The sequence below is a fragment of the Canis lupus genome, chromosome 23 (genome assembly GCF_048164855.1).
Source record: "Canis lupus baileyi chromosome 23, mCanLup2.hap1, whole genome shotgun sequence".
Lineage (NCBI taxonomy): Eukaryota > Metazoa > Chordata > Mammalia > Carnivora > Canidae > Canis > Canis lupus.
In genome coordinates, this window is record NC_132860.1 from 18,636,245 (window position 1) to 18,655,494 (window position 19,250).

Here is a 19,250-nt window from a genome sequence, read left to right on the forward strand (position 1 = left end):
ATATTGTATATCTTTGTATCATTATTGTTAAATAATCTGCTTCATTACCTGTAGTTACAACTGTCTTGCCCTCAGCAGTTGGAACCAAGTCTCCAGCGCTAGTACAAGCTATGCAAAGATCTTAGAATTATTTCTTTGAAAATTGGTCTGTAGTAACTGTGTTGTCATTACTGGATGGATAATAAATTATCCTGCTGGATAAGTGCCTGAAGCTGATGGGGAAGTTTTAAGCAACTTGAGGAAAGTGAAGGCATCTGAAAATACCTCATGTTACCTATCTGGATCATACTTACCTACTCCTGAGGGAGCCCAGGGTTCATATAAGACCCTACTTTGTCTGGTGGGTGGATTGGGGCGGGGGGCTTTAATAAATGCCCGGTCAGTTGCTCTGGTCTGGTCTGGTCCAGCATTCTACTACCTCAGCATGAGGCCTCTCTGTTGCTGAGAAGGCAGCCTGAGCTCTTTAGATTTCTAGGCTTGTAGGTAGCAGTAGAGGTGGTAGGTAGGGTTCATCTGTGGCCTTTCCTCTCAGTTTCAATTGTTTTAGTCAACTCTAAAACCAAGGAATCTCAATATGGAAGGGACCTTACATGCCATCTGTGTTAAACACAGGGGGAGAGGGAAAGTAGACTAACCTTTTCTACCTCATTCACTGCTGTTATCCCCAGCACCTTAACTGAGTAATGTGTGGGTAGGGATTCAAAAAACACTTTTTGGAAGAGTGAGCCCCTGTGAACACCAACAACTTCAGCAGACCATTGCTATTGCTTCATTTGTTCATTTATTTGACAACTATTAATAAGTACCTACTGTGTGCTATTTACTATATGTTCTGGGATATACTGCAGCAAACAAGACTATGCTCTTGTCCTCAATAATGGAGAAACTGGGAATTACAAAGAACTTATAGTCTTTAATGGGAATTTAAGAATAACAAATTCTCCCTCATTTTGTCCATTCTGGATCTTCTTGTGTCTGAGATCTCTTTGGAGGCCACAGAAAACACATGTCCTTTTTTCACATGAGAGCCTTTCAGAATTCTCAAGGCGATCACCCATTTCCTCCATCCCCAGCCTTGTCTTCTCCAGGGTAAACATTCTCCATTCCTTTAGTCATTTCTCTCATGGCATGCCTCTGAGTGCCCCCTCCATCCTAGTCTCTATCCTCCAGGATTCAGTCCAAACCAAGTCTGTCCCTTTGACAGCGTGGAGTCCAGAACTCAACACAGTATCTCAAACATTAAGTTCCAGGGAATGTTCCAGCCTGGAGCCTTTCCTGTGTTTCCGCTTTTCTCTGCTTGCTCTGGGCCCAGGCAGTGGATGATGGAAAAGAGTAGGGCTTGAAAAGGTCTTCATATTTGGCTGGCTAATCCTAACTGTGAAAACTCCTTTCTTTTGTCTCCTTTCTGCCTTCTCACCCTTCACCCCTACCCCTCTCCGGTTGATACAGACAGTCCGCATACAGCCTTGCTGCCAGTGGCTTGCCTTTCCTTTTCTGAGTCACTGCTCTTCATTATGGGAGGGGGGTAGGAGGGAGGAATTAGCATGAAAAAGCAAATTCCAGTTCTATAACTTTATTCTGTGCCAGCCCTTTGTCACATTCTCTACCCCAACCCCCACCGAAAATGACAAAACTTGAGTCTTGTGACGTCACAATAGTTAGCTATTGTATCAACCACAGTGATGTTACCAACAGAGGATTATGACTTCAGGGAAGATGGAGGGAGGGAATGTAGCAGGCAAGAGACTCCTTGGGAAGAAAGGAGTTATTTTCATGCAAATCTTTATCCAAAAAGCCCAGTTGGCCTTTCTGTGGATGGGCTGTCTAGCGGAAGCCCTCGCTCAGAATCCCATTGCTTCCTCCTCCTGTGGATTAATGATTTGGTTTGTGGACATTGCCCAAGTCTGAGCATGTGTGGAAGTCCCCTGCCAGTGGCCGGCTGGCTTCTGAGCTAGCTTTGGGTTTTGTTCACAAGGTCAGTGCTGAATAGAGCTTTTTAGGGAGGGAGTTGAGAGGAGAGCCTGGGAGGCTGGGGTGAAGCTGACACAGATATGCATAGGCTCTCGACTGAGAGGGAGCTAGTGTGCAGTCACTTCTCTTCAGGCTAGGGGGCAGCTGTTCTGACAGCCTCTGTGTGCCCTCCATAGACCTGAGGGCTTGCTGCCCGCCTCCTTCTGCGGCCCAGTTGGGCCTGCCCTGGGAATTCCTCTTTGGCTCCTTGATGCAGAGATGTAAAAACACCTGCTGCAGAGCTTCCCAAACTTTCTCTGTTCCTGGGCCCTTAGTGTTTCAGTAATTTTTTCAGTGTCCATAGGCCAAAATAAATACCTACATTCCATTTGTGAAGCATTTTAAGTCTAAGCCATGTGGTAAGTGCTCATATCCTAACAACTGAGTAGCCATTTGAAAAAAATATACACTTAAACTGAAAGGAAAAATATTTGTATTTCATTCTTAAATAGTCATAGTTATGACTATTGGGATGGACTGGACCCTTACAACATCTCACATCTTTGGTATGGGAACAGGTGGTAGTGACACTTACAGCGAACACAGCATACTGTAGGAATCAGTATGTTGTACACCTGAAAGTAATACAACTTTGGGTGTCAACTCTAGTCAAACCCCCCCCCCCCTCACATCTTGGAATCAGAGTGAATATTGCCATCCTCATTTCCTGTTCTACATTGCTTCTCACGTGGTATTCGGTTTTGATCAACTGTAGCTGCTGAAAACCCATCTTCACCAAGAAATAACATCACTGAAAAGAACATAGTGCAATCTGATGTTAAAAGTGTGATCTAGTGGGGTGTCTGATAAATGTTGGAGATTGCTCTGTTTCTCTCAAAAAAGCAAACTATTTTGCAGCACCCCTGTGAGTTCATTGCAGTGCTCAAGGGTTGCTCGGCACACAGTTTGAGAACCCCAGACCTGCAGTCTCCAAGTAGCAGTTGCTTTATTTAAAGCAGGAAAAAGAGGCAAATTCTGTCTCCATCATGACTCTTAAAGAAGTTGGACAGACAGATGGACAGAGTCCCCTTACTTGCAGAGACTACTCCAGCAGGACTGCATTTTTAGGGGAAAGCCTTTCTTTGACCAGGGTCTGTGTTTGTGAGAGCTTCCATTCCTAGGTGAGGAAGAATGATGAAGAGAAAAGGCCTAAAGAGCAGTGATAGAACAGCATCTCTGATATTTATTTCACGTTGATTCTGGATTCTCCTCTAGTTCACTAGATGGCTTAAAGAAAAATGGGGTTTTAACACTAAGAATTTGGGGGCCATGCATGGGACCTCTGCTAAAATCCTTTTTTTAACTCTATCCAGTTAGAACTGGGCTGCAGGGATGCACTTGGTATGGAGGATGGTTTCCTGCCATAAGACACAACGAAGACCAAGGGGCTGATGTGCCCTGGTATCAATTATAGAGCTCAGTTGGCACTGAGTCTGGCACCTCCAGACTCTGGTGTCTGCCGCTTACTATGAAACCCTGGGCAAATTACTTAACTGAGCCTCAGTTTCTGCATCCATAAAATGGAGGTACTGACAGCTAGGTTAAATGAGATAGATGCATGGGGCACCTGGGTGGCTCCATCGGTTAAGTGTCTGACTTTGGCGCAGGTCGTGATCCTGGGATTCCGGGCTCAGCGGGGAGTCTGTTTCTCCCTCTGCCCCTACCCACCCCACTCATGCTGTCTCTCTCAAAAAAATAAATAAAATCTCTTAAAAAATGAAGTAAATGCATGGATAGAGTCAGCAGAGCCTGGCTGCATATGTGCACTTTCTTCTACTACCTTCCCAAATTAAGAAATAGAGGGCTTTTCTCCAAAGGGAAATATAGCCCTAAAGATCTGGCCAAGATCTGCACTATGAGAGTAATAACTCTACTACTTCTTGGTAACTTTGTGTATCTAATGTTCTCAAATCTGCTGAACCCAGGTTACAACCTGTGTGCCCACTCTGTAGGTTCCTTTCTCACTCTCTAAATGGCATTTTTTAGATGAACAGAGTTCTTATTTAATGTAGTTGAATTTATCAGTATTTTTTTTTTCATTAGGCTATCGCCTTTTGTGTCCTGTTCAAGAAATCTCAGCCTGCTCCAAGATGTGTCTCTTTGGCTTTTGCTTATGGTTTTTCTTCTGCTCTCAGCATTCCTCTTCTGCCTTCTTTATCTTTCCCAAACACCACAAGACTCAGCCCAGTGTCACTCCCTGTCTTTTCCGGAAGCCCTCCCCGAAATCCATTCTGTCCACCTGATTAGGTGTCTTTCTCCTTGCTCCCAGAGCTCTGTGTTCATGCTTCTTTCACAGCTTTTGTTACATTGTACTAGATCCTTTTTAGTCTAACTGGGGCAGAATGGGGAGCTGCTCAAGGGCAAGGACCAGAATAGAGGACTGTAGCATGGGGGCCTGGCTGAGAAGATGTTTTCAAAGGGTGCAAAGAGGTAAACCAATGTAGGTGCCCACACCTGTCCCTCTTCTCTACCTCTCTGACAGTATTTCCTAGTGTTTCTCAACCTGCCCCCCCCCTTTGATGAACATAAAGATCTTGTAGGCAGATTGTGAATCCCCCCATATCAGGAGTTAACTACGTTACAGTGCTTCCGAGGGCTGATGAGTAGTATCCAAAACAGTAGACATCAGAAAAGGACCCACAGAAAGGACCCTTGCATTTTGCAGTTGGGAAATCATTGCAGTCTTTGCAGAGTGCAATTTCAGGTGAGTTTTTGGGCTAAAGCAACCCATGCCCTGAATTTTTTGGGTGCTCAGAAGGCTGGCCCCTTTTGAGTTTTCTTTCTTTTTTTTTTTTTTTTTCTTTTGAGTTTTCTAAGTGCGTGTGATTACTGCAGGTAGGTAAGACCTTGAACTGGGAAGACTGGTGGGGTTGGAAGATGGGCCTGGGTAATGGAGCCCAAAGCTGCTCACCCTGTCCAGGAAGGGCCACCCTAAGCTGGTGGCAAATGTTTTGTCATTCAAAAAAAATTTATTGAGGGCCTGCTGTTTAGCCACTGAGGATACAGCTGTGAACAAATACAAAAATCCTTAGCTTATATAAACATAGTAAGTGGAAAAGAAAAGTTGTATTTTAGGTGGTTGTAAATGATACAGAGAAAAACAAACCAGAAAAGGAGGAATAAGAGTGCTGAGGGGCAGCAGGATGGAGGGAGGTTTTTTTTGTTTGTTTTCTGTTTTTTTTTTTGTTTTTTTTGTTTTTGGTTTGTTTGTTTTTGTTTTTGAAGATTTATTTTAGAGAGAGCACAAGAGAGCATGGGAGAAGGAGGGGCAGCAGAAGACGTAGGGAGGGAGGCTATAGAGCAGACTCCTCACTGAGTGCAGTGCCCGATGCAGGGCTCAATGTGGGGCTCAATGTGGGGCTTGATCTCATGACCCTGAAATATGACCTGAACTGAGATCAAGAATCAGATGCTTAACTGACTGAGCCATCCAGGTGCCCCTGGTCCTTTGGTTTTTCTTTCCCCAAAGATTTTATTTTTAAGTAATCTTTATATCCAATGTGGGGCTTAAACTCACAACCCCCAGATCAAAGGTTGTGTGCTCTGCTGACTGAGCCAGCCAAGTACCCTGAGGAAGTTTTTTAATAGTAATTTTGTTAATACTAATTTTTTACAGTGTGGTCAGGGAAGACCTCACTAAGAAGGTGATATCTGACCAAAGTCCAGGGAGCAGGGGGAGCAGGCTCTCTTAGAGGGTGTGCTTGAGTTACAGGTACAGCAGGTATAAAGGTCCTGCACTATACCTTGTGTGTTTGAGGAAGTAACGAGGAGACCATGTGATTGGTGTGGAAAGAGTAAAGGGAAGAGTAGTTGAAATGAGGTCAAAGAAATCATAGGGCCCCAGCTGATGAAGGCCCTTGTGAGTCATTGTAAAGACTTTGGCTTTTACTTGGAGTGACTGGGAGCCGTGTCAGGGTTTTTAGCAGAGAAGTGACAAGATCTGCACTAATGCCAGTGATAGCTTATTGAAGGTCTGTTCTGTTAGTTTCTGTTTTCTTAGTGAAACATGAAGCAAAGTCAGCTAGAAGACTAAGGACAAGGGAAGAGGTTTCACAGTTGAGAGTTGGAGGGAAGCTAACCTGTTGGTTAGAGACCTCAAGTATGTTCCCTCTTGGTTCTGAGTATCCTCTGTTTTTTGTAGATGGCTTCTCATTGGTATCCATGTTCTCATTATAGAGGTGGGGTATTGTTCCTATACCACAGATAGGAGAATGGCGGCATGGAGACTTACCCAGTTCCTTTGGCCCTTTCTATTTCCTAGTCCTCTTCTGAGAAAGTTGGCTTGTGGGCAGTGTGGTTTTTTAGAGGATGGGAGGCATCCTGTCATCGGTCAGGTTGAGTTCAGCTAGACTAGAGAGCATGGGAAGGGTGAGAAGAAGGTCAAGATTTAGGATCAGGAAAGGCTTCAGAAAGAAGTTGACATTTGAACTGAATATTTAAGAAAGAATGGGGGAGGAGGACATCAAGATAGAAGGAATTGGTTGAACAAAACCTTGAAGGCATGAACATTCTTGGCATGTGCAGGAAATGGCAACTAGTCTGCTGTGGCTGGCCAGAGGGAAGGCACTGGTGTACAATAGGTCTGTGGCCTTTGGATCAGCATCATGATTACAGGAACCCCAGGCTCTTCTCACCAAAGCGAAAGAGGGCAGTGGTTAGCCTTCAGGGGCAGGACTCTTTGGGGCAAGCCTCTGTTCTACTTTCCTTTTCTCAGTGTTGCCAAGTTATTGGACAGAGCAGGCTCCATAGTCCTGGCAGAGCTAGGTTCAGCTGCTTGCTGAGAGGCTGAGTTTCCAGACCATGTCTGGGTTTTTAAAACTATCTTGGAAGCCACCAGATTTCCTTTGGCTTGGAATTGCCTAACAAGCCCTCACCCCTTTTCAGGCTTTCAGGAAACATTTAAACGCAGCTTCCAACCTCCACAGAATCTGTACTGAAGTAGAGAAGGACCATCTGGCAGGAAAAGGGATTGAAAATGATTGAGGTTGAAAACCCAAACTTATAGGCCTCTTTGAGGAGGAGGGTTGGGAAAAAGGATGTGGGAGTGATAAATGGACAGTGAAGAGATGGAAAGAGTTTGATTTTTTTTCCTGATTATTATTTAACAACAACAACAAAACCTCTATCTTTTCCCATGGCTGGTTGAGGAGGATTTCAGCCTCACAGGGACCTGTTAAAACTGACTTCCCTGCAAAACAAATCTCAGTTCCTCCCCACTTAATCAGGCTCATAATCCCCTGGATGTTTTTGCTTGAAGGGCTTTCTGAGCCTAGAATCTCAAAACCTGGGGCTGGAATAGAGAGGCTCTAAGGTATAAGGTATGTAGAAGTAGTGGCAGAGAAAAAGGGTCTGGCATTTTGGAGGGAAGTATGGGATTGAGTGGAGAAAATCATTCCTGGATCCCTTTCTAAAGCTCCTTTGCCCACCCACCCAACCCCTGAGCCCACTTGGTTCCTTGCCCTCAGAAAGCCTTGCTTTTAGGCACAACAGAGCCAAAGACAGGCTGTGGGCAGAGAACCAGAGAAAAAATGAGTCGGGAAAGGAGGGGAGGAAAAGGGGGATGAAGGAGGAGAAGCCAATGTGTGTCAAACTGTCCATGGTAGGCCTCTTCCTCCCACCCTCCTCCTCCCACCCTCAGCCAATGTTGTCCACCTTGGGGCTTTTAGTCTTCTCACAAGCATCCCTATTATCTCCCGGAACGCTGCTGCGGTAACAGGTTCTCTCCCAACACACCCACAAGGAGAGGCTGTTCCTAGGAAACCTGCCCTCCTCTCCTTCCCACCTTACCTGGACTGGTAAAGCAGAGTGCTTGGCAGGGTCTGTATTTCCTCCACTTGGCAACTGGAACCCCAGCAGAATGGGGTTCCTTCCAAATGCTTGCAACTGTTCCTTATCACTCTCAGCATTCAAATGTCTCCTCCTTCAGGGGCAAGGCATATTGTCATGTCCAAGGTTAGGTCCGTGAAAAAATATCACACAGATGTTTAGAAATATCCACCTAAACAAGGGAGAATGGTTTTGTTTTGCTCTAGGATAGGAAGGTTCATTCTTAGAGGTTGGGCATCCCTCAGAAGGAGCTCCTTTCAAAGCCTGACCTGATGGGTCCCTTCTTGGACCTTAAGGAGAGTATTTGTGGTCAAAGGATTAGATTATAGAGAGAAGGAGTGGGAGACAGTTGCAAGATGAAAGCTGGCCTGAGCAAAAGCTAGGAGCCTTTCAGAGGTCTTTCCTCCAGTGGCAGTGAGGAGAATAGATGGGGAGTTTCAAGTGGCTAAGAGGTGTTGCCTTGCCCTAGAATAGGCTCCTCTTCCTGGCACTGCACAGGTCCAGCTGTCCAGAGGCTTCATGTGGATTCTCGTCCACAGCATCCTCTTAACCCTTTCTGCGGGGACTCAGGGCTGCAGCACTCACCTGCTGATGGAGAATCAGGTCAGAGAGCTGAGTAAAGCTGACCAGCTGCAGGCACTGGATGGGGAGGGACAGCTGCAAACTGGAAAGAGCCTACTGCATCTAAATGGCCACTTTCACTCAGTCTAGCCAACTGTGGCCACACAGAAATGCAGATGGTGACGTCAGATTTTCTAATTTTTCAAAAGAAAGGCCAGAATCTGACTTTTTATTTGTATTTTATTTGTACCCACCCACTTTTTAAAATGTTTGATAAGTAATACAAAAATTTTTAAAAAATAAAGGGATGGCCAGATGGGACATGTTTTTGCTCTTGCAAACCATCAGTTTATGTCTTCCAGTATGAACTGTTTTCCCAGGAGTTGAAAGTGAGGAGACAGTGAGGGAAGTAGATGTTAGCCACCAGAGGTGGGTGGCAGAAAGAGCTAGTTTGAGATACAGGAACACTAAGCACACCTGAGAATTGAGGAACTGTTTCGAGGAGACATTGATAATGCTTTCCCTGGACCTAATGCTATACTTGCTCCTTTGTCGTTGAGGGGCAGGGAAGAAGAAGCTGAGGGCTGGGAGGAGAAATGAATGTGAATGAACATTCATCTTTTATTTGCTTACAGCTGGGCAAACTTTAGGAGAAGGGTCAGTAGTGACCCTTTGTACCTTTCCAAGTCCTCAGAAAGCAATAGGACACAAGTTTTCACACTTACAGGTATATAAACTAGCTTAAAATGTTGGGATCCCTGGGTGGCTCAGTGGTTTAGCACCTGCCTTCGGCCCAGGGCGTAATCCTGGAGTCCCGGGATCGAGCCCCATGTCAGGCTCCCCGCATGAAGCCTGCTTCTCCCTCTGCCTGGGTCTCTGCCCCCCCCCCCCATGTCTCATAAATAAATAAAATATTTTTTAAAAATGCAAATTCCTAGTCCCCACCATTATAGATTCCTATCAGGAGGCAGAGGTGGGGCCTGGGACTCTATTTTTAACAAGCATCCCATTGATGTGAAGGAGAGGAAGTAGACAGTGGAGTCAGAGCTGAGCCCACATTCCTGCTCCATTCTTTCACGGGGTGAGTGATCTTGGGCCAGTTATTTAATTTCTCTGAACCTAAATTTCCTCATTGGAAAAATAGGTCTGTATTGTTACTACCTTGTAGAAGAGCTGACTTAGAAGATGATTAGAGGTAATATGGAGTCCTGGCTCCGTGCTGGGGCACTGGTGCAGGCTAGCTGGGCTCCAATTCCTGCTGGGCCACTTTCCTTTAGCCAGGTGACTTGGGGCAAGCCATTTAACTGCTCTGTATCTTGGTTTCCTTGGTAACATGTAAATAATAATAGGACCTACTTCTTAGGCTTGTTTCTAGGATTAAATAATTTAATATATGTGAAGTGTTTATAACTTCAGCTATTATATAAAGAATGTGGGAACATGCCTTAATAAATGTACCTTCGCTTTTCCTTAAGTCCTCTTACTGTGGGTGACAAATAGGTTAAGGCTTACTTCAGATGTCACCTCCCTATGAGGCATTCCTGGGGTCCACTTTTTACTTGACTCTTCTCCCTTAATAGTCATATCCTCCAGGGCAGGGACTGTGTCTGTCTGCTTTTATATCCTAGTACCTTGCACAGTGCTTACATAGAGCAAGTGGATTGAATGACAGTAACAGGGAGTCTGAGAATGACTCAAGGCCGGGAATGGAGTGGTTGCTTTCCAGATACCTAGAGAAGCATGATCTGGATGAAAAACTATTTATTAAGCTTCAGTGTGCCAGGCAATCATGTGAGGTAGGTCATGCTATTATTATTGCTCTTAAAGTGAGAAATGAGTCTTTGAAACTCACTTGTGTAGTGTCACTTAACTATCGTTGATAGAGGCAGGGTTGGCATTAGTTATCTGACCCTGAGTCAGGTGTTCTTCCCACAGCACCTCAAGGACCTGGGACTGGTTTCTTTGTCTCAATGTAGAGTTTGTAGAAAAATTCTAGAGATACCTTTTATAGTCCTTTCTCTGGATAGTCCTGACTCTTCAGATAGTTGCCTATTTGTCATAGGTGGGTTTTTGAGCAACTCGTGATTGGTTGTAGATGCTAATTGAACAATTTCATTTTTTTTTTTTTTAACAATTTCATTTTTTAAACATGCAGTTTCTGCCTGGACTTTGCCATCAATGAGCCTGGGAACTAAACTAGTGAAACAGCCTCTCAACCCAGTGGGTGTTTCTTCCTTTCTGCTCCATACCCAGTGGGTGTTTCCTCTAACTGGAGTATCTTCTCTCCTTGCAGCCAGACTAGCCAAAGGTGTCAGGGTGAAAGCGTAGATGAGAGCCTAGAGTTGCTCTTAGGGCCCTGGAAGAAGCAGTGCTCCCCAGGAAGCCAGCCATGTGGAATGCTCAAGTCTGTGCTTTAGGTGTAAAGGGTTAGCCTGGTCCTTAGTTCCTCAAGCCCCTAGATTATTCCCTGATCTGATAGACCTGGCCTAGAGAGAGCAGATAGGAGGAAGGATGATCAGTTGGCATCTGTGTTTTTCTGACTGAGTGGGCCTGTCTGGGGTTCTCAGCAGTGCCTGCCCAAGATGCCTGAACTCCTAGGCTACTTTTGAGAATAGCAGCTGTGCTCTTACAGACGTGTGATCAAGAGTCTTTGCCATGGGCCTCATAGAAATTTTGATCCACTCTTCTCTTGGTTACCTCTTCACAGGATTTTTCTTCTTGGCCCAAGCAAGTGTCAGAGTCATCTGACATTTTTCCTTCTTACTAAGTTGGCTCTGTTCTCATATTCAACTACATAAAAGCATTTCTGAGCAGCAGGCCCACCCTCCTTAGATCGGAAATTTGGGGAAAGAGAGAATATATTTTTTATCATGTTATTTTAATATCTTTCAGTTTCTGGTCTTTCCACAAATCTTTTGCCCTTTCCCTGAGGACTTGCCCTGGAGCTGCTAGAGCATGTCTAGTGTTGTTTTGATGGGTTATGATGGTTATTGTGACCATTGTTACCATGGGCACAGTTGAAAGCTAATGCTTAGCCAGTTGATTCCTTGTAGCACTGTTCCCTGAGGACCCTGGGAACTGGCCTGGAAAAACTTCCAGAGGCTGCCTCTTTTCTTCCTTCTTTCGTTGCACATACAGCTATATGCCAAGTACTTAGCTTTGGCACTGGGCTGGGGCGAATAAAGAATATCTCATTTGAGCCAGTGTGCACATATGCTCTGGTGGTAGGATTGACTTCTCCTTCTCATTATCATCCTCCTCCTCCTCCTCCTCATCATCCTCATCATCATCTAACATGCTGTATAGTTAGGTGTATAAAGATTTTCCCCCCAGTGTGTAGAGAAGGCTTTTCTCTACTTTATGAAGGATAAAAATGAGGCTTAGATCTGGTTTTCTTTTTCCAAAAGCGTCTTGTCATTGAGACCAATCACTTATTTGCACCAAGGTAATAAGTAAGATGGCCTCTAGGATTAAGGTCTTTAGTGGCTGTAAATAAATGTGTAACTTTCACATTCAAATATACTTCATTTTGGTCAGTGTGATGTAAATGCCAATCAGAGTGAGAACTACTGTTCAGCTTCTGTGGAGGGGTGTTAGCCCAGGCCAGAGCGCACATACACGTTGGAAATATGCTTGGTGTATCCATTGTATTCTCTTTAACATCCACTCTCCATGGCACTTAAAAAGTGTGTGTCTCATGAGTAAATAAAGTCTTTAAAAAATGTGGTTTTTTTGCCCTTAAGTTTTATTTTAACAGCTATATTGAGAGAATTCACATACCATAAAATTCACACATTTCAGTTGTTTTTAGTATATTCACAGAATTGTGCAACCATCACCACTATCGAATTCCAGTACTTTTCTTTCACCCCAAAAAGAAACCCATACTCACTGTAGCCATTCCCTGTTCTGGCACTCTCAACCCAGCCTAGGCAACCACTAATTTACTTTCTGTCTCTATAGATTTGCCTGATCTGGACATTTTGTAAAATTGGCGCCAGGGTTCATGCATATTCTAGAATGCATCAGTACTTCTCATTCCTTTTTATGTCAGAATTATAGTCCATTGTGTGGATATACCACATTTTGTTTATGCATCCATCCATTGATGGACATTTAGATTGTTTCTACTTTTTGGCTATCATGAATAATGCTGTTACGAACATCTATGTACAGGTATTTGTGTGGACAGGATGCTTTTATTTCTCTTGGATATAAACCTAGGAGTGCATCATGCTGTGTCATATGGTAACTCTGTGAACAACTTTTCTGAACTGCCAAACTGTTTTTCCAAAATGGCTGCACATTGTACGTTCTTACTAGTGATAAGTGAAGGTTCTAGTTTCTCCACAGCCTCACATTTGTTTTTCTGTGTCTGTTTCGTTACAGCCATCCCTGTGGGTGTGAAGTGTAATAACTTATTGTAGTTTTGATTTCTAATTCCCTGATGACTAGTGATATTGAACATTGTTTCATCAGCTTATTGGCCGATTTTATGTCTCTGGAGAAATGTCTATTCAAATACTTTGTCTAGTTTTTAATTGGATTATTTGTCTTATTGAATTGAAAGAATTCTTTATACATTCTGGATACAAGCTCCTTAGCAGATACATGATTTGCAAATAATTTCCTCCCGTTTGTGGGTGTCTTAAATTTCTTGGTGGTTTTTTTATAGCACAAAATTTTAAAATTTTGATATAATACAATTTATTTCTTTTTTCTTGCTGGTCATTTTGTTATATCTAAGAAACCATTGCCTAATCTGGTGTTATAAAGATTTACTCCTGTTTTCTTCTAGTCTTTAATTTGTAATTTTTAACTCTTATATTTAAGTCTGAGATCCATTTTTACTTATTTTTTTGTGTGGTATGAGGTAAGAGTCCTACTTTAGTTTTTGCATATGAATATCCAGTTGTCTCAGCACCATTGGTTGAGAAGATTTCTTTCCTATTGAATAGTCTTGGCATCCTTGTTGAAAATCAATTGATCATGAATGTTTAGGTTTATTTCTAGACTATCAATTTTCTTCCCTTGATCTCTATTTCTATTCTTATTACTGTATACACTGTCTTGATTACTGTGACTTTGTAGTATGTTTTGAAATTAGTCTGAGTTCTCTAACTTTATTCTTCTTTTTCAACATTGTTTTGGCTATTCTGGATCCCTCGGATTGCAATGAAATTTTAGGACCAGGTTGTCAGTTTCTGCAGTTGATGGATGTTCTGTTCAATTTTATAAATCAGTTTAGTGGATATTGCCATCTTAACAGTTTTGAATTTTCTGATCCATGAACATGGGATGTCTATTTATGTTTTCTTTAATTTCTTTCAATGATGTTTCGTAGTTTGCAATATACAAGTTTTACACTTTTTTTGTTAAATTTATTCCCGAGTATTTTTCTAAGTATTCTTTTTTTAAAATTTTTTTAAATTTTTTTTATTTTTCTAAGTATTCTTAAAAATACTAAGGGATTTTTTTTGTTACTATTAATAATGGAATTGTTTTTCTTGATTTCATTTTCAGATTTTTCATTGCCAGTGTTTAGAAGTAAAACTGATTTTTAAAATATTACTCTATCCTGCAAACTTGCCTGACTTTATATATTAGTTTAAGAATTTTTTAGTGGAATCTTTTGGGTTTTCTATATACAAGATCATATCATTTGCAAATAAGAGATAATTCTATTTCTTAAGTTTTAACCTTTTTTTCCTTTTATTATTTTAACATAAAGTGATGCTCCCTAAAGGATGAATGATATATTTGCTAACTCTATATGGTACATGAATGGACATTTTTCACTTCATCGGTACTTAAATACCATAATGTATATTAGTTTTATTTTAATGGGTATTAGAAAAAATATGATAGCTCATAATTTTATGGTATTGGCTCAAATATTACTTTATCAGGATATTCTTCCCTGAACCTTCTATTTCAAATAACAGATCTTCACTCTCCCTCTACCTTGCTTCATTTTCTTCTTCATACCACTTATCATCACCCTATATATTAAACATAAATGTACACTGATGTATCCCACACATGTGACATGTACAGCCTTGTTGTCTGTTTTTTCTGAGATGTGATCTCTCTGAGGGCAGAGACTTTGTTTCATTCTTTGTTGGATGGCAGTACCTAGGACATAAGTGCTCAGTAAATATTTGTTGAGTGACTAAATGATTAATTGTATAGAACAAGTTTAAATCTTTTAAGACAAGCAAGTCAATTTCAAGTTGATTCAAGAAATATACTGAATAAATAGTTGTTCAGGAGGTATGCAAATTGGATGGAATTTGTCAAGGCTCTATGGCATGCTAGAAGTTTGGAGAAGAGGTAGAATGGAAATGGAGTTTTATCATTTTCTGTGAAGTGATAAGTAATCTGTTAGTTCATTGCCTAACCAGGATCAGGGGTCCCTCGAGGCTCTTAAACTATAACACATGGAATTAAATATATGTGGGAAAGTGGTTCCTGCCACCCGCCACAGAAACTCTCTTGGCAGTTTTGGAGGTCATCTGGAAATGTTTGAGGTACTTTTGGCTACCCATGGAAACTTGGCTAATAGGCCTTGTCTTTTTTGTAGGGCTCTGGGTTTGCAGAGAGCAGAAATGACCATGACTGCCAACAAGAATTCCAGCATCACCCACGGAGCTGGAGGCACTAAGGCCCCTCGAGGGACTCTGAGCAGGTGAGTAGGGGGAGCACTGCTGGGGGAATGAGGTTCACTGAAGGATGCCATCAAAGGACAGCCAGATGGCTTGGGTCCAGAATATAAGTGATTATCATCTTGACTCTGATGGTTATCCAAGTAAATGATGTGGTCCCTACTCATACTGACTATGAGCAGAAGCCATCTCTAGTATATATGCCCTTTTTTGCTTCTATAAGTGTCCATAGCAGAGAGCAAAGAGACTCCAAAACAGACTTTGGTTTGTGCTATTAGAGGAGCCTAGAGCTCCAGGAATGAAGCCAGCATTTTCCTGGCTATATCCTTTTCCTAAGATGGGGACAGTTTGGGACCTGTGTCTGAGCTAGGCTACACTGTAGTGAGGGAGGTTGACCACACTGAGGGTTGGGGTGGGGAGACAGTTATGCATATTAACACAGTTTGCAAGCAGAAGTCTAGGTTCTACAAGAATTTAGGCTGGGCTGTAAACAAAGCAGCTTGGGGATTTTCAGTCAGTGTAAGCTATAATCCACTTTCCCGATTTTGTCTTTTTAAAAGTGGAATGTAGAATGATAGAAAAACCACAGATTTTGAAATCATATACAATTGGCTTCAAATCTAAGCCCTAACTACTAACTACCCCCCAAATAGTGAGATCTCAGGGCATTTTCCTATGCCCTCCAAAATCTTGGATACTCCTCTATGAAATAATAATAATAGTAAGTATCTCACAGAGTTGCTGTGAGGATTAAATGAAATAATATATGTCAGTGCCTAGCATAGTGTCTGGCATAAAGCTTCTCAATAAATGTCAGCTCTCTTCCTGTGATGAGATAACAGCTTCCAGAGCTGGAAGATCAATGTACAGCTCTCACCAGGGCTTCTCAAGTTTTGGTCAAGGCTGGATGCTGATGTCTTAGAAGAACCTCTGGGCTCTTTTATTAAAGCCATGTATGTACCTTTTCTAGCCCCTTCTGTTGAATCTAAGGTGAATAAATGTGGCTTTTGGGACCTTAGCCACTAGAATAGATAGCTTTGAGAAGGATGCTCAGCTTAGGTTGGGATAGGGCTATTCCTTTCTGGGTATCCGGGCTGTGCAGTGCCAGGCTGAGTCCGTGGGATGTGGCACACTCAGGTCTGTCCAGAGGTGGTAGTAGATGTTTGGTTCATTCAGAGCTGGCATCAACATATGGTTCAGAATGGAGCTCTGCACTGTGCTTCTGAGGAGTGAGTGGTGTGAATGAGGCACACATTCAGGAAACAGGAGGAATTTCCTACACCACACATTCCAGGTTTGGTCCTGGTGGAAATGGTCTGGATGGACTGTGTCAACCAGACAGAGGTTCTGAAGTGTTAAGTACCTAACATCTTAGAACTTAGGTAGACAAATTGGTTAACTACTCTGCAGCGGCAAGACCAACAGGAACAGTCCCTACCTCCTGCCCTTGGACCTCCTCTAACCTACAGTTTCTTGCATACTTGCTTCCCTGAACTGGGCAAAGCAGAGAATGGCAGGGACCAACAACCTCTTGGGTAAAACAGGTAGAAAACCTGAACTCTCCCAGGGCATGTTGGTGGGCACAGCAGAAACAGATCTAGATCTCAGTCTTTGTCTCCCATTGTCTGCTTCTGGGAACCATTTTGCTGGGCTCTTACCAGTCTGATGGCATGTTTTACTGTGACTTACTTGGCAGATGGAGACTGGTAACTAAGGTTCCCATTTTTTTTTTTTTTTAATAAATCTGAGATCACACGAGTAAAATAAGCATTATTTTTGATTGTATAGTTTTATTCTTAATTGTAAAGAAATAGTATATTTAGAACCTGAATTAGAAATTACCATACTAGGGGTGCCCGGGGAAGCTCAGTCAGTTGAGTGTCTTGCTTTCGGATCAGGTCATGATCCCAGAGTCCCGCTTTGGGCTCCTTGCTCAGTGGGGAGCCTACTTTTGCCTCTCCCTCTGCTATTCCCCCCGCTTGTACTCTCTCTGTCTCTCTCTCAAATAAATAAAATCTTAAAAAACAACAACAAAAAAGAAATTACCATACCAGCAGCCCTCAACTCTTTTAAATATTCATTCCCCCCGCAATTTCCATTATTTGAGGGGGTAGAGTGAGAGATGCAAGTTTTACATCAAGTCACAAAGCTAAATCAGGTCCACCAATGGGTACCTGTTTTTATTTGGAATATGTACCTATGTGTTTTAAATATTTTTAGAAATTGCTCCTCCTTTAGCTTCCAAGTGATGTTTGTAAATATCTGAGCCTCTGATGTGCCTAAAAAAGCATCCTTCCAGCCTCCCCTTTAAGTCTTCACTTCCCTTGCTTTTTGCTATGTTTCTGCTTCCCTTCTGTTCTTTCATGGGCTGGAGTCACAGGCCTCCAGGGCTAGCTATACCTTCTCTCAGAGGCTACTGCTGGACTATAGGTGTTATTTTGAAATTGTTATTTAGTGGGTTCACCGGCTATCTTTACCCCAGCCATGTCTGGAGGCTTTCTTTGAGCTGAGTAGGGTGGTAAATTAGTTCATTTAGGAAGTCATTGTCAGTGGACTTTGGGGGCTTTCCTCCCAGATGCCAGGCTCTGTGAAAGACAATGTGGGAGAAAGAAGAAATATCCATTCTTTTTCTTCAAGGCATTTACAACTTGGATTAATGACCTTGGCACCTGAATCTCTTAGTCAGACCTTTTAGTAGATGTTTGGCAATGACCTGAGGTCCCCCCCCCCTTTTTTTTTATCATCACTAGCCCAGGGATCTCAGTGGGAAAAGACTCCTTGGTGTGTCAGGGAACTTTGGCTGAGGAGTGCAAGGGTGCTAGGGCCTGGGAAAGCTGAGTGTTTAATTCCTTGGCTGCTTTGGGGCCCCCCCATGTCACCCATATAGAGACAGAGGAACCTAGTGATACTGAGGCATTTGTATCTCACTTGGGGGCGATGAGGTCCTCTGGGGCATGGGAAAGGACAGCTGAGACCCTGTGGAACAGGCAAGATAGGTATTTGCAAGTTTGTGTCCTTAACTTGAATGAGACTTCACCTGAGCCAGTATGGGTTAAAGATCTTGGATTCCTTTTTTTTTTTTCTTTTTGGTTCTTATGGCTATTTTGCTAATTTATTTCCTTATTTTTCCTCTGTAACCCAGTCTTGATTGGCAGGATATGTAGAAGGAGGAAATCTAAGCCTTTTCATTTAACCACCAAATGAATTTTATTCTTTGCTAGGTTTTGGTCTTTTGGAACAGGTTTCCCTTTCTCTCTATTGTTGAAGCAAAATGGGCACGTTGCTTCACCCTCAGCTGCCAGAGGTACCCTCCCTGAATATTGTTTCCCACTCCAGCTCAGAAGATTTGGCTGCATCCAATTCTGGGGGTGGGAGGTGGAATTCTCAAAGCTCCCCTGGATTTCAGAGGCCGGGCTTTATGATGTTGGTGTTGATGACCTGGGGTGAGACTAGAAGCAGTGTGGTGACTTGCATACAAGGAAGTGTTATGTTTAAAGCTAATTCAGCCACCTAAGTGGGGCAAACTTCGCTGCTTCTTGCTCTCAGGAGATTAAACTTGTGCTGTGAGGCCTGGCAGGCAGCAGGGCCTGTTCTCAGAAGACTCGTCATGCCTGCTGATTTCCTTGACAGCTTCTTCACTGTGAACCTCCAGCACTTGGGTCATTGCCCCATGGAAATACAGGCTATCAGTATCATGTTTGGGAAGCTTGCCTCTGGATGTAGGTGTGAGAAACTTGGGTGCCTATAAAAATGTAGACTTCTTAGGGTCACAGACTTTGACTTCTTTCCATCTCTCTTGAGCCTGGAATAATGCTTGGTATGTGGAAGATGATAACTATTTATTGGCCTTTTGATTAGATGTCTAGGAGATGAGTCTCTTCTAACATAGGCTGCTGTGCTAGTTGAGTCCTTGTAGTACCGTTCTAATAGGTCTTACCAACTTTGGGCTCCCTTTCCATTCAGTTCCCAAACTCTTAGAAAGGCAGAATTGAAAGGAATCTGAAAACTCATTCAGTCTAACCCACTTGTTTTGGGAAGTTGAGATGTAGAAAAAGAAGAGGTGCCCTTCCAAAATACAAAGCTAATGGGAGAAAGAACCTCAAGCCTAGCTCTCTTGATCCTTCTGTCGTTTTATTGTACCACTACATTCACCTCCCTCTAAACATTCCTGGAATCTTTTTTCTCAGA

The 19,250-nt window shown here is 42.8% G+C and overlaps 1 protein-coding gene across 11 annotated transcripts in view; it reads left to right on the forward strand.

Annotated features, from left to right (window-relative positions):
* Positions 1-19,250, forward strand: part of DENND2B (DENN domain containing 2B) — a 169,908-nt gene that overhangs the window by 102,048 nt on the left and 48,610 nt on the right. For 10 of the 11 annotated variants that reach the window (XM_072794151.1, XM_072794145.1, XM_072794147.1 and 7 more), the window contains one exon: positions 14,981-15,085. In XM_072794151.1, coding sequence (XP_072650252.1) covers positions 15,006-15,085 — 80 coding nt within the window. In that variant the 5' untranslated portion in view covers positions 14,981-15,005. Of the gene's footprint in view, positions 1-1,950; positions 1,976-14,980; positions 15,086-19,250 lie in introns of those variants that run through there. The other variant, XM_072794153.1, reaches the window with a different exon arrangement.